The sequence below is a fragment of the Bombina bombina genome, chromosome 6 (assembly GCF_027579735.1).
Source record: "Bombina bombina isolate aBomBom1 chromosome 6, aBomBom1.pri, whole genome shotgun sequence".
NCBI lineage: Eukaryota > Metazoa > Chordata > Amphibia > Anura > Bombinatoridae > Bombina > Bombina bombina.
Window position 1 is genome coordinate 909494008 of NC_069504.1, and position 15862 is coordinate 909509869.

Sequence of the window (15862 nt, forward strand, 5' to 3'; positions counted from 1 at the left end):
TTATTTTAACCAGGTACAATAGCTATTTAATAGTTACCTAGTTAAAATAATAACAAATTTACCTGTAAAATAAATCCTAACCTAAGATATAATTAAACCTAACACTACCCTATCAATAAAATAATTAAATAAACTACCTACAATTACCTACAATTAACCTAACACTACACTATCAATAAATAAATTAAACACAATTGCTACAAATAAATACAATTAAATAAACTATCTAAAGTACAAAAAATAAAAAAGAACTAAGTTACAAAAAATAAAAAAATATTTACAAACATAAGAAAAATATTACAACAATTTTAAACTAATTACACCTACTCTAAGCCCCCTAATAAAATAACAAAGCCCCCCAAAATAAAAAATTCCCTACCCTATTCTAAATTAAAAAAGTTACAAGCTCTTTTACCTTACCAGCCCTGAACAGGGCCCTTTGCGGGGCATGCCCCAAGAATTTCAGCTCTTTTGCCTGTAAAAGAATAAATACAATACCCCCCCCCCCAACATTACAACCCACCACCCACATACCCCTAATCTAACCCAAACCCCAATTAAATAAACCTAACACTAAGCCCCTGAAGATCTTCCTACCTTGTCTTCACCATCCAGGTATCACCGATCCGTCCTGGCTCCAACATCTTCATCCAACCCAAGCGGGGGTTGGCGATCCATAATCCGGTGCTCCAAAGTCTTCCTCCTATCCGGCAAGAAGAGGACATCCGGACCGGCAAACATCTTCTCCAAGCGGCATCTTCGATCTTCTTCCATCCGGAGCGAAGCGGCAGGATCCTGAAGACCTCCAGCGCGGAACATCCATCCGGACCGACGACTGAACAACGAATGACTGTTCCTTTAAGGGACGTCATCCAAGATGGCGTCCCTCGAATTCCGATTGGCTGATAGGATTCTATCAGCCAATCGGAATTAAGGTAGGAATTTTCTGATTGGCTGATGGAATCAGCCAATCAGAATCAAGTTCAATCCGATTGGCTGATCCAATCAGCCAATCAGATTGAGCTCGCATTCTATTGGCTGATCGGAACAGCCAATAGAATGCGAGCTCAATCTGATTGGCTGATTGGATCAGCCAATCGGATTGAACTTGATTCTGATTGGCTGATTCCATCAGCCAATCAGAAAATTCCTACCTTAATTCCGATTGGCTGATAGAATCCTATCAGCCAATCGGAATTCGAGGGACGCCATCTTGGATGACGTCCCTTAAAGGAACCGTCATTCGTCGGGAGACAACGGAAGAAGAGGATGGATCCGCGTCGCCTGCTTCAAGATGGACCCGCTCCGCACCGGATGGAAGAAGATTGAAGATGCCGCTTGGAGAAGATGTTTGCCGGTCCGGATGTCCTCTTCTTGCCGGATAGGAGGAAGACTTGGAGCCTCTTCTGGACCTCTTCAGCACCGGATGATGGATCGCCAACCCCCGCTTGGGTTGGATGAAGATGTTGGAGCCAGGACGGATCGGTGAACCTGGTATGGTGAAGACAAGGTAGGAAGATCTTCAGGGGCTTAGTGTTAGGTTTATTTAAGGGGGGTTTGGGTTAGATTAGGGGTATGTGGGTGGTGGGTTGTAATGTTGGGGGGGGTATTGTATGTTTTTTTTTTACAGGCAAAAGAGCTGAACTTCTTGGGGCATGCCCCGCAAAGGGCCCTGTTCAGGGCTGGTAAGGTAAAAGAGCTTGTAACTTTTTTAATTTAGAATAGGGTAGGGAATTTTTTATTTTGGGGGTCTTTGTTATTTTATTAGGGGGCTTAGAGTAGGTGTAATTAGTTTAAAATTGTTGTAATATTTTTCTTATGTTTGTAAATATTTTTTTATTTTCTGTAACTTAGTTCTTTTTTATTTTTTGTACTTTAGCTAGTTTATTTAATTGTATTTATTTGTAGGAATTGTGTTTAATTAATTTATTGATAGTGTAGTGTTAGGTTAATTGTAGGTAATTGTAGGTAGTTTATTTAATTATTTTATTGATAGGGTAGTGTTAGGTTTAATTATAACAGGTTAGGATTTATTTTACAGGTAAATTTGTTATTATTTTAACTAGGTAACTATTAAATAGTTCTTAACTATTTAATAGCTATTGTACCTGGTTAAAATAATAACAAAGTTGCCTGTAAAATAAATATTAATCCTAAAATAGCTATAATATAATTATCATTTATATTGTAGCTATATTAGGATTTATTTTACAGGTAAGTATTTAGCTTTAAATAGGAATAATTTATTTAATAAGAGTTAATTTATTTCGTTAGATAAAAATTATATTTAACTTAGGGGGGTGTTAGTGTTAGGGTTAGACTTAGCTTTAGGGGTTAATACATTTATTAGAATAGCGGTGAACTCCGGTCGGCAGATTAGGGGTTAATAATTGAAGTTAGGTGTCGGCGATGTTAGGGAGGGCAGATTAGGGGTTAATACTATTTATGATAGGGTTAGTGAGGCGGATTAGGGGTTAATACATTTATTATAGTAGCGCTCAGGTCCGCTCGGCAGATTAGGGGTTAATAAGTGTAGGCAGGTGTCGGCGACGTTGAGGGGGGCAGATTAGGGGTTAATAAATATAATATAGGGGTCGGCGATGTTAGGGCAGCAGATTAGGGGTACATAGGGAGAACGTAGGTGGCGGCGATTTGCGGTCGGAAGATTAGGGGTTAATTATTTTAAGTAGCTGGCGGCGACGTTGTGGGGGGCAAGTTAGGGGTTAATAAATGTAATACAGGGGTCGGCGGGGTTAGGGGCAGCAGATTAGGGGTACATAAGTATAACGTAGGTGGCGGGTTAAAAATTTTAATCGAGTGGCGGCGGTGTGGGGGGACCTCGGTTTAGGGGTACATAGGTAGTTTATGGGTGTTAGTGTACTTTAGGGTACAGTAGTTAAGAGCTTTATAAACCGGCGTTAGCCAGAAAGCTCTTAACTCCTGCTATTTTCAGGCGGCTGGAATTTTGTCGTTAGAGCTCTAACGCTCACTTCAGAAACGACTCTAAATACCAGCGTTAGAAAGATCCCATTGAAAATATAGGCTACGCAAATGGCGTAGGGGGATCTGCGGTATGGAAAAGTCGCGGCTGAAAAGTGAGCGTTAGACCCTTTAATCACTGACTCCAAATACCAGCGGGTGGCCAAAACCAGCGTTAGGAGCCTCTAACGCTGGTTTTCACGGCTACCGCCGAACTCCAAATCTAGGCCAATGTTTTTTGTAAAAATTTTATCACTGTTTGGTAATATCTTTCCTTGCTTTGAACCTTGAAGTATCTTAATTTTGACATCAGATGATGTACGAACTCGAGACATTGCAACATAAAGTTGTCCATGACTGAATACTGGTTCTGGAAGGAATATTCCAACTTTGTCTAACGTTTGACCTTGTGATTTGTTGATGGTCATTGCAAATGCAAGTTTGATTGGAAACTGTCTCCTTCGTAAAATGAATGGTAGTTCAGTGTTGGCAGGGGCTAAATCTATTCTTGGAATAAACACCATTTGTTTTTGAGCTGTTCCTGTGAGTACCTCTTCAATTATTAGATTGGGCTTAAGATCTTTAACTATCAATCTTGTTCCATTGCACATACCTCTTTTTGTGTTCAGATTTCTGAGCAACATAATAATACTTCCCAATTTTATTTTTAACTTATGAAGAGGCATTCCTGATGGAGCTAATTAGTTTAGAAACTCTATGGGATAGTTTTGTGCATCTTCATCTGTCTGAACGTCAATTGAATCTGAACTTAGATATATTTTTTCATCACCATCGAGTATATTTAATACATGCTCATTGATTTGATCAAAATGACAATTTTTTGTACACAAAATGGCCTTTTTTGAAAAACTGTGAAGATCAGATGGAAGAAGTCTTTTTCCAAAAATTTCAGATATGATACAATCGTGGCATATTAATTTGGAAGGGATCTCAACTAAATCCTCAGGAAGGCCCTCTGAATTATTTAATGAACCCTGTCCTAATTGTAGTAGCCAATTGCTAAATTCTGGATCCACTGAACGCACATTATTCTTCAATTTTAAAATTTTGAATTTATCCCAGTGATCATAGAACTTTATAGTAGCTTCCACAATAGCAGTTCTATTGCAATGAGGAAGAACTGGGAGTGTTTGTCGGAAGTCCCCACCAAGGAGTATAACTTTTCCACCAAAGGGCTTGTTGTTCTGCATAATTTCTTGAAGGAGCTTATTTACACATTTTAGAGCTATACCGGGTGTCATTGAGGCCTCATCCCAAATAAGCAATTGAGCATTACGTATGAACTCAGCATCTTTTGAAGTCATTCTCATATTTGATGTTGATGTGTCCAGTAATGGAATTGTAAGCTTAAACTGTGAATGGTAAGTTCTGCCACCATCAAGGAGATTAGCTGCTATTCCTGTAGAGGCAACAGGAAGAACTCCATCTGTGCGTCCACGTAAAGTACTCAATAGTGTTTTATATAAATAAGTCTTGCCACTTCCACCAGGTCCATCAATAAAAAAACATCTGTGTGGTAAATTTTCATTATCAATAGCAGACATTACATTGTAAAATGCAGCTTTTTGCTCGATGTTTAATGCTTCTTTAAGTTGTGCTCCAACTTGGGCTTCCAACTGTGTAACATAGTTGAATTGCATTTCTGGAATGAAGTTTGATGGATTGGGTAGTCCAAAATCTTCACAACGTTTACCATGTAATATGAGAACATTTAGAATATCTGTTAATGCAAAATTTTTGCAACTTTTGCAATCATCGATGTGGTCTTCATGACTTGAATAATCTTCATAAAGATCATGTTTGTATTTTTCAAAGAGTTGTGGGACATTAGGTGGGACAACAAAGATACACAAATAAGCAAACAGTTCCCTCATTTGTTTAGGCATTTGTTGAGATGCTGATTCGTTAAGTGTAAGATCCCATGTAGCGTCGTCATCTAAAAGTGAAAGCTTTTGGGCAGCTTCTTTGAATGTGTGACAAACTTGTCCATTAACAGTTCGTAAGTCCTTAAAGGATATTGCTCCTTTTAAGTGCAAGAGCAGTAACCTCAAACAAAATCTCTCCAAATCTGATGAAATATTTACATTATACAATCTGCCAATTGTTGTATCTGCTCCTCTTTGTCTTGGATTCCACTTACGGGTTTTTACATCAAATACAAAATGTTGAGGAATGTCAGAGTAAAAAAATTCACGTGCAGCATGATTATCAACATTCAACTTAAAGTATGCTGTCAAAGTGGTATCCCTGTCTTGTGCCTTTTCTGCAGCTAATTGTATGTTATCATTATGGAAATATACATCTTGTTCGCCTGGAAGATGAACTTGAAGTCTTATTATTGTATGTGTTTGATGGTGCATCAAAAAACCATACAACCTCCAAACAGCTTCAGGAGCACTGACATATCTTGTGTCCAAAAAATTTTGAATTTCATCATGCTGTAGTGTATTATGTTCCTTAATGGAAATATTTGCACAATCGTAACCTTTATATACATATTTGAAGAGATATTTAACACTTTTAACAGAAACACAACTCTCTACATTTATATGGCAGTTGTATTTCAAGCAGAAGTATGGGCTATATGGAACTACCCATGAGTTGTCAATTTTTTTCCCTTTGACAATTACAGTGGTCTCATTTTTTTGTCTCCGATATCGCGGATATCCATCAACATTAATTAAAGTTTCTTCTTGAAAAAATTTTGGAAAATTCTTGCTGCAATTACAATCAACCATGCACGGAGAATTTAAATTATGTTCTCCACATGGACCGTGTATCATATGCTTTATTACAATAGCATGTAGTCTGGGATAAATATGTTCATCAGGAATTTCAGCTGATATAAAAGTGTCAATGGTTTCAGCATCATTTGGCTTGTCTTCGGCTTTCAATATTAAAAGGATATGAGCATGTGGTAATCCTCTTTTTTGAAACTCTATAACATGCACTTTTGCGCAAGGACTTCCAAGAACATGTTTGTTCAAGATATCATGCAAAAGAGAATTTAATTTGAGATTGAAAACTCTTGCTACCAAATCTGGTCTGAACTCCACTGCTTGACCTTCTAATAGGTTATCAAGTATCTCAGGCCATTTAGGGTTGCAGGTCATGGTGATGAAGTAATCCGGTTTTCCATATTTTCTAACAATGGCCATAGCATCATGGTAGTTTTGGGCCATATTTCGTGGACTTCCCTGAAAAGATGATGGCAAAATAACTGCTTTTCCAGGCATCAGGCCCTGTGCAGCAGCCTCACTTTGAATGTAATCCATTAATCCTGTATATTTTTCAATGCGAAGGTTAGATTGATTTTGACGGATATAGTTGAGTCTGTTGGCCTCAGTCTTGACATAAGCATCAACAAAGTACTGCTGCGTCAACTTGCCAGCACTAAGGAAAGGATTAAATTGATCCCTAATTGAAATTCTGTAAGAGTAGTATTTCATTTGACTAACTCTTATCCTTGGATTGGTGGTTACTCTTCTTTGTACATCACTAATTGATGTTGGCCTGTAGTTAAGAGCAATGTTGGAACCCCAACTTTGGTCCCCATATGGAAACAACAAAGGATACAGCAATGGTTCAAGATTAGGATCTAAGACACTTATTCTTTCTGTTTTTTTTGTTTGATCTGTAGATCGGCAATGAATAAGAAGGTCACGTTCAAGAGGAGGTTCACCATCAGAATTTTGGAAAATAACAGCAACCTCATTAACTCTTTGTACGTTATATCTTCGGCAATCTGATGTTCTGTCCTGCAGAATTACCATTGAAACTTTAGAAGTTTGAACTCCATTTAAAGATGCTTCATGGATGCATTCTTGCTCTACCTCATAGAGCATTTTACATGCTTTTGCGAAAGGGTTATACTGAGACATATATGAACTTAACTCCCTCAAAAGTTCAATGTGACATCCTGAATTTTCTTTTAGTGCAGCTCGTTGGTCCGCAGCTTCCTCAGGACTCAAAATGTAGAGTTGTGCAAATTTGCGTTGATCATCATTTTCTGGATGCAAAGCACCAGATCGGTGATAAATTTGGCCATTTATTCTAAAACAGTATGGGCCATATCCTGGAGGTGGTGCAATGTTTGCTCCCATTGATGCAAACGCCAATGCACTATTTATAGAACGGATATTTTGCATAAAATTCTTTGAATGTGTGTGATGTCCAGTCATTAGTTGTTGGATCAGTGGTGAAATTTGTATATGAGGTAATGTTATTTTTCCTTTATTGCAGCATTTATTAAAAAGCTTATCGCTTGGTTGTTCCTCTGGAAAATGCTTCGCCATGCAAAATTTGCAAAAAACATTAAGTTGACCACATGTGTGCATCTGGACATTGTCTTCATTAAATAGTGAATGGTTATAACTTGTGTTATATTGATTAGTGATAGTGATGTTAGTACGATCTGTATTATTTTTTCTACGGGCAGCAGAACGTGATCTTTGCATGTCCAGTTGGAGAGCTTTTTCCTGAGCAGTCATATTGGCCCTACAAATCCGCTTGTTTGCAGAATCCTTGTTACGTAGAGTTACCCTTTGTTGTTCAGTCATATGTGTCCGTCATATACGTTGAGTTTCTTTTCTTCTGCGTTTAACGTTTTCTGCATCTTCCTGTGTTAAAATTCTCTTAGGAGGCATTCTTCAGTTTTTAACTTTTTATGTACTTATGTTTTGACCCCTGTTTGTCTCACACTTTTTTTTTTCTCACTCGTAGTGTCTTTATAATTTTTTTTTTTTTAATATATTTTTTTTTTGTCTCTACCTTATTTTTGTGTGTATCACGGTCTATTTATTTGTTTGTGTATGCAATTTCTTTATTTTCCATAGGCAGTCTATTTATATGTTTAGGCAGTCTCTTTATTTGTTTTAGGCAGTCTCTTTATTTCCCTTTTTTTTTTTTTAGGCACTCTCTTTATTTGTTATTTTTTTGTTATATAGGCAGTCTTTATTTTTTTAGATAGTCTTTATTTTGTATTAGGCAGTGTCAGGCACACTTTCTTTTTTTTTAGACAATCTTTATTTTGTTTAACAAAGTCTTAGGCACTCTTTACTTTGTTTTAGACACTTTTTACTTTGTTTTTGGCAGTCTTAATTTTTTTTCATGCAGTCTTAGGCACTCTTTATTTTGTTGTAGACATTAGGCAGTGTTTGTCACTCTTTACTTTGTTTTAGACACTCTTTATTTTGTTTTATGCACTCTTTATTTTAGACACTCTTTTTTTTATGCAGTATATATGTTTTTTAAGCTTTATTAGTATTAGGCACTCTTTATTGCCTTTTTTATGCTGTATACATGTTTTTTTAAAAAGGTTTCTTATAATGCTACTTATGTAGTATTAGGCCCTCTTTATTGCCTTTTTTATGCTGTATATATGTTTTTTAAAAAAGGTTTCTTATAATGCTGCTTATGTAGTATTAGGCACTCTTTATTGCCTTTTTTATGCTGTATATATGTGTTTTTTTCAAAGGGTTTATTATAATGCTACTTATGTAGTATTAGGCACTCTTTATTGCCTTTTTTATGCTGTATATATGTGTTTTTAAAAAGGTTTCTTATAATGCTGCTTATGTAGTATTAGGCCCTCTTTATTGCCTTTTTTATGCTGTATATATGTTTTTTAAAAAAGGTTTCTTATAATGCTGCTTATGTAGTATTAGGCACTCTTTATTGCCTTTTTTATGCTGTATATATGTTTTTTAAAAAAGGTTTCTTATAATGCTGCTTATGTAGTATTAGGCACTCTTTATTGCCTTTTTTTATGCTGTATATATGTGTTTTTTTCAAAGGGTTTATTATAATGCTACTTATGTAGTATTAGGCACTCTTTATTGCCTTTTTTATGCTGTATATATGTGTTTTTTTCAAAGGGTTTATTATAATGCTACTTATGTAGTATTAGGCACTCTTTATTGCCTTTTTTATGCTGTATATATGTGTTTTTTTCAAAGGGTTTATTATAATGCTACTTATGTAGTATTAGGCACTCTTTATTGCCTTTTTTATGCTGTATATATGTGTTTTTTTCAAAGGGTTTATTATAATGCTACTTATGTAGTATTAGGCACTCTTTATTGGCTTTTTTATATGTGTTTTTTAAAAAGGTTTATTATAATGCTGCTTTTTTTAAAAAGGTTTATTATAATGCTGCTTATGTAGTATTAGGCACTATTTATTGCCTTTTTTAAGCGTTGGGCTCTTTTATGACCCTATTTTAAGGCAGGTTTTTTTTTAGTTGTATAGAGACTTTTTATATGTGCTGTGCAACACAGTGTTGGGCTCTTTTATGTGCCTATATTTTGTATGTGCTGTGTATCACAGTGTTGGGCTATTTTTTGACCCTATTAAGCCTGTTTTTTTTTTTTCTTTTAAACTAAAATAGTTATGTTATATGTGCTGTGCAGCACAGTGTTGAGCTCTTTTATGAGCCTATTAAAGTAAAATATATATTTTCTATGTGCTGTTAGCACAGTGTTGGGCTCTTTTATGAGCCTAATAATCCAGGCGTTTTTGTTTTTTAAATAAAAATATTTGTTTTCTTTGTGCTGTGTAGCACATACATAAGTCCTGAGCTAATTGTTTTTACTATGTGCTATGTAGCACATACATAAGTCCTGAGGCCATTAATATATCTTTTGACCCTATTAAGCCTTTTTTTTTTTTTTTTTTTTAAATAAAATAGTTATTTTATATGTGCTGTTAGCACAGTGTTGGGCTCTTGTATGAGCCTATTAATCCATGTTTTTTTTTTTTTTTTTAAACTAAAATATATATTTTGTATGTGCTGTTAGCACAGTGTTGGGCTCTTTTATGAGCCTAATAATCCAGGCGTTTTTGTTTTTTAAATAAAAATATTTTTTTTCTTTGTGCTGTGTAGCACATACATAAGTCGTGAGCAAATTGTTTTTACTATGTGCTATGTAGCACATACATAAGTCCTGAGGGCATTTTTTTTTTTTACAATTTTTCTTTTTTAACTAAAATATCTGTTTTCTATGTCCAGACCCAATTTTTTACAGTGCAGAGCAAATGTTTGTTTTTAAAATGTAAATATGTGTTTTGTATGTGCTGTGTAGCACATAGATAAGTCCGGAGCTTTCAAATGACCTTTCTATCAGTGCGTTGCGCATTTGTATTAAGTTTTGTTATGCCTCGCGACGCTTTCAACTGCTAGTCACGCGATTTTGGTAGCTCGCGCTGAGGCTATGTTTGCGTGCGCGTGGGTGCGAGGGTGCGCGTTCGCGTGCGTGTTCTGCCAAGTAAGTGTGTGTTGGGATAGGCTAAGTGGGTGCGAGGGTGCGCGCGGTGAGGGTGCGCGTGCGAGGTACAATCTGTCAGCTCAATCTGTCAGCTGTCAGCTATGCCGAGGTGTGCGGTGAGGGTGCGCGTGCGAGGTACAATCTGTCAGCTCAATCTGTCAGCTGTCAGCTATGCCGAGGTGCGCGTGCGAGGATCTAAGGCCAAGTGTTTGTCTGTACTGCGCATGACGGCTTCAGACAAACACTTGCCTTTTATAATATAGGATATCCATATAATCTGTCAATAAAAAACAATTTGACTCCCATGACTGGTAGTTGTCTATTTGACAAGCACATGCATAAGATCAAATTATGCATTAATTTTAGAAAATCCACTGATTCAGAGAATATTAAATTAAACTATCTTTTTTAAATTAATTGGGGAGTGAGATCCATCAATGCTTTTCTTTTGAAATTCTTAGATGTTAAAATCATTTCGGATATGTAGTCAGAATTTGACCTAAATTTTTTAATTTCACTTTTAAGAAGGGGAAGTGGTTCACTTACATTAAAGTGACAGTGTTGTTGAATGTAAAATTAATTTTATAAGATATTGTATCTTCCTTAGGTATCTCAAAACATTATTTTATTAAATTTATAAATTTTTACATTTATAAATGGTAGGTCATTTAACTTCATATTTTTCACAAGCTAGTTATTGGATGCCATGTTAATAGATTTTATTTTCTAGTGGAGTCATTTAAAGGACATTTAGTTATTAATATTATGTAGTTTTTAAAATCTTACCTCTTGGGTTAGACATCACATATCTATATATAATTTTCATTCCCCTTTAGTTTCTTTCGACAATGTTAAATCAACATTCCGAATGTTTTTGTCCTTAAAGGGACATTCACAAAGTATATTGTGTATTGATTTTTAAAAAATCATAAAAGAATTTCAACATATTTAGAAAGTACTATAGAATTACATTCAGTCTTTAAATATACTTCGAAAAATATACATCAATGCACATATCTTAGTCAATTACATAAGGCATCTATGTGCAACCAACAATCAGCATCAAAATAGCCTATGTAGATATGTATTTAATCCAAGAATATATATAATTACAATCTAATGATTGAATACAAAAACATATTAAGTTGTTCAAATATTATAATCTTATCCAAAATGCATACATAACATATAGCTTAATGTCCCTCTAAGCCAGGGGTGTCAAACTCAAATTCATCGTGGGCCGCATCAGCAGTTTGGTTACCCTCAAAGGGCCGGTTGTATTTGTAGGACTATGTGTCCACTCTTTATTATCATAAATTATTGTCACTGCATTCAATTATTACTGTTAATGATAAGAATAATGGCAAGTAGATATTCAAATGTACAATTTATTGAAAAATGATTTTTGGTAACAGACAGTAATTTTTTATTTTTTTTTTAAACATACAAATATTGCCAAACACTGTTTATTACACATATGGCAAACACAAGGCATTAACTTTTTTTTTACATTTCTGACTAGATGGCTGACATCGTTTTCCTGAGGTCAGTCCATCGATGTCTGGCGTTAGGTCTTGTACTGTAGCAATCCGCAAAACGGCATGGTACCAAAGTGAATCGGCTGATTGATGAATTCAATCGACGCTTTTCTGACTTTAAAGAACAGAACTTAACCTTTACCAGCTTTGATAACCTCCATGCTGTTTTGCGGATTGCTACAGCACAAGAGCACTCTGATACGTTATACCACTGTAAAGTGACACGGAAGTGGTCAGTATATCCAAAGTTTACCGCTCAGCAGACCCCCCTAATAAGCAGACCCCACCTCCCCCCCCACATACATCATATGTACTTACAGTACAGGAGAGAAGGGTTCAGGCAGCTGTTGGATCTGTCACATCACAGGATGGCATGCGCTCAATATAAAAACAAGTGGAGGTTTCCTGAATGCATGTAAAGTGGAGGTTTTCTGTGTAGAACGGCCGGCGCCGCTAGAGGGCTGGCTTGTAGGCTGCCGCGCATGCGCTGAAGAGGCGGCTTTCTTGTGTCAAAAAAAAAAAAGCGAGAATAAAAGGTGAAGGCTGGCGGCGGCTACACGGGCCACATGACGAGGTCTGGCGGGCCGGATTCGGCCCGCGGGCCTTGTGTTTGACACCCGTGCTCTAAGCTGAAGACTGCGAAATGCATCCATTACAATATATATTTCAGTCAGTGTGTAAAACAATCCAGAAGTTAATCTAAATATGCTTTACTCATATGTTATACTAATTTAGCAAAAGGAAGGTGCCTAGGTTTATGATTTTTCAAGCATTATTGTGAAATGTCTCTTTAAAGGGACATGAACTCAAAATATACTTAAAGGGAGACAGTTAAAAAATTAATGATTTATACATTCTCAATGAGTATTCTATTTTAAGCAACTTTATAAATTGTCTCATATTATCAATGTTCCTCGTGATGTTTCTATCATTACTTTAAAAATAAGGCATTAAATTGATAATTTATTTGCTTCAGTACTCTGGACAGAACTTGTTTTTTTTGGTTGGATTAATTTATCCAACAATCATCAAGGACAACCCAGGTTTTTTGCAAAAATTGTCCGTAATCTAAAATATCATTATTGATTTGCAAAGAAAGATAACAAGATAATTCTTAACATTTGAGAATCGGATTAAATTATAAAGTTGCTTAACATTTCATGCTCAATCTGAATCACGAACGCTAAATTTGTTTGGACAGTGTCCCTTTAAGAGATTTAAAGAGTGTATTTACTTCTCTTCTTATCTTGACATACTTTGCTTGAAAAGCATATTGAGATAGGCTCAGTAGATGAAGATTGGTGGATGCACAGAGATGCCTTATGTGATTGGCTCAACCATGTGCATTTAAATTTCTTATGTTGAGGATATCTAAATACAAAGATAAATTGAGTTACATTTTAAAGTCTAAACAATTTTCTATCTCTACAGATCATTTGATACCATTGTTTGTTTGTAATGTCTATTTAAAAATAAAGACGCCATTGCACAATAACATATATGAGCAGTTCAGACAAATACAAGCTCGAGGTTTATTTACTAATAACAAACAAACCTGTAGTTTAACATCTATAAACAGATTATCCAAGTTACTGACATTATAACCTGAATTTGAACATTCAGAAATGTTGCGTGGGAAACGGATCTTGAAACACCAGATTTGCATCTTTAAACATTAGAGTCTAATGTCACGCAATAGCACACAATCAATGTGCATTAAAAATACATTTAATAGAGCAATGTCAATACTTCACAACAAGTCAACAAATTGATTTTATGAACAATAAAGACATACAATATTAAATGTGTATTTGTATTAAAGAAACAGACCGTTATTAAACCGAAAAATGTATATAACATTTAATAATGTGACAGTATTACATTTTAAAGATAATGTAAACATTAATATTTAACGGATCACTGATATTAAATCTGCGTCACACATATCCGCATGACAGGCCCATGAGTTACAAATAAGTCTACATGAAAAATGAAGTAACAGCACCACCAGGAGGTATGTGTAAGGAAGTTACTAAGATATGAAACATTAAGGAACGGCCAATCAGAGTTCATCACACAAACACAACTTGAGTCAGGATGGTCTCACAGACATTCTAACAATATTTCAAACTTTTATCCAATCAGATGTACAGATAACTTGTCCCATGGAGCATCTCATGTTTACTTCACCATATAAAAGTCCATTACACGTTGCCATCTTTGTCAGTTCTCTAATGCCTGCAGGCAGTTTATATTATTATAATATATTTATTGGACAACACAGCAGGCATGTCATCTCCCAGGTTCACCAAGCAGGAGAGCGCTGCACTGGTCCACGCCGTCAAGAACTTTTATCCCCAGCTGTTTGGGAACAAGAGGAGGTCGACAGATGCGCCTGTTAAGAAGGCCCTCTGGGAGTCTATCACCAATGTGGTTAAATTGGTGTGTGGCGTCCAGAGGAGCCAGGATCAAATTATGAGGAGATTCGGAGATATGAGGTTGCGCTTGACAAAAAAAGTCAACCTCATAAGGGACTGGGTACAAGCCCATAAAAGAGGGGGCCAAAGAAAGGCCCTGTGGAAACTATACCTACTCCCTTATGAGGTGACTTTATGCGAGCTCCTCAATCTCCGGGTCCCCAAAAGATTTAGATCCTCGCCATCCTCGGCCTCCTCTTCTTCCCTCCCAGCTGCGGGATCTGAAAGTCCTGACGCGGGGGCCAGGGCAGCTGCTTCTCCGTCCGGTGGCCTGGGAGGAGATGAAAGAGAATCTGAACCAGGTAACTATCCAGCTTCATATAATATTTTAATATTTGATTAGAATTTTAGAAAATGTGTATATAGTCAGATACTAAACCTATACAGATCTCCCAACATACACTACATATGATGTTTAGATATCTGATTTTAGATTAGTGACATATGAAATAGGAATGATGTTTCTTGCGCTCTACAGAATATGCGTCACAGAGCGAAAATTGAATTGCGCATACACGTTAACATGGGTTTGCTGTAAGTGGAATTGCTTTATACATGTTGGTCAAATGACGGATGCGTAATTCCGCTTGGAATCATTGCGCAATGATCGCGAAAATTAGAATTGTGCATACACGTTAACATGGGTTTGCTGTAAGTGGCATTGCTTTATACATGTTGGTCAAATGACGGATGCGTAATTCCGCTTGGAATCATTGCGCAATGATCGCGAAAATTAGAATTGCGCATACACGTTAACATGGGTTTGCTGTAAGTGGCATTGCTTTATACATGTTGGTCAAATGACGGATGCATAATTCCGCTTGGAATCATTGCGCAATGATCGCGAAAATTAGAATTGCGCATACACGTTAACATGGGTTTGCTGTAAGTGGCATTGCTTTATACATGTTGGTCAAAATGAAATGTGAATTATTATATATGTGAAGAATACAGTATTCTTATTTTCAATATTATACATAATAAAAAAAAATAGCAGAATCCAAAAAAATAATAACATATGCCCATCAATTGATGAGAATGAAATAACACAAAAAAATAATTAAAGCTACAGTAAACAACACAAATGATTGAAAATAAGAGTACAGGATATATTTATCATGAATTTAATTGAGGAAACAATTAACTCATGGGACTACCAAAAGATTAATAGTTTTTAATTGATTTGCTAATAATGTAAAGATTTTAAACATGGCATGATTTGTATTAATGATATCCAATCCTCATTTAATATATTACAGATCTGGATGTTGGTGCTGGATCCTCAAGCCAGGGCTTGTCACAGTATGGTATGTCTCATTTTAATTGACATTTGTATTAGAAACATGGACAGAACATAACATACTAAATCCACATTGTTCAATATTTATATGTATCTGCAAAATGGATTAGTAAAATATTTACAAATAAGAATTAAAAAAACAACAACATAGGATTACATTGTAAGACTACTCTGAATTTTTTTCAAATTTAAAATATCCCATCTATTCTGGATATCTTAATTTTAATGTAAGATTCTTTGAATGTCCAATTTATATTCTTCCCTTGTGTATTGCTTAATCTT

General features: G+C 35.8%; 1 protein-coding gene across 1 annotated transcript; it reads right to left on the reverse strand.

The window, feature by feature from the left end:
• Positions 1-3680: 3680 nt before the first annotated feature.
• LOC128664775 (uncharacterized) lies at positions 3681-7490 on the reverse strand. The gene has a single exon (XM_053719581.1). The coding sequence runs from the start codon at positions 7488-7490 to the stop codon at positions 3681-3683; it is 3810 nt and encodes a 1269-aa protein (XP_053575556.1).
• Positions 7491-15862: the final 8372 nt, after the last annotated feature.

Excerpts from the sequence above, each read along its gene's own strand:
- LOC128664775 (XM_053719581.1), bottom strand. The coding sequence starts at position 7,490 with ATGACTGCTCAGGAAAAAGCTCTCCAACTGGACATGCAAAGATCACGT.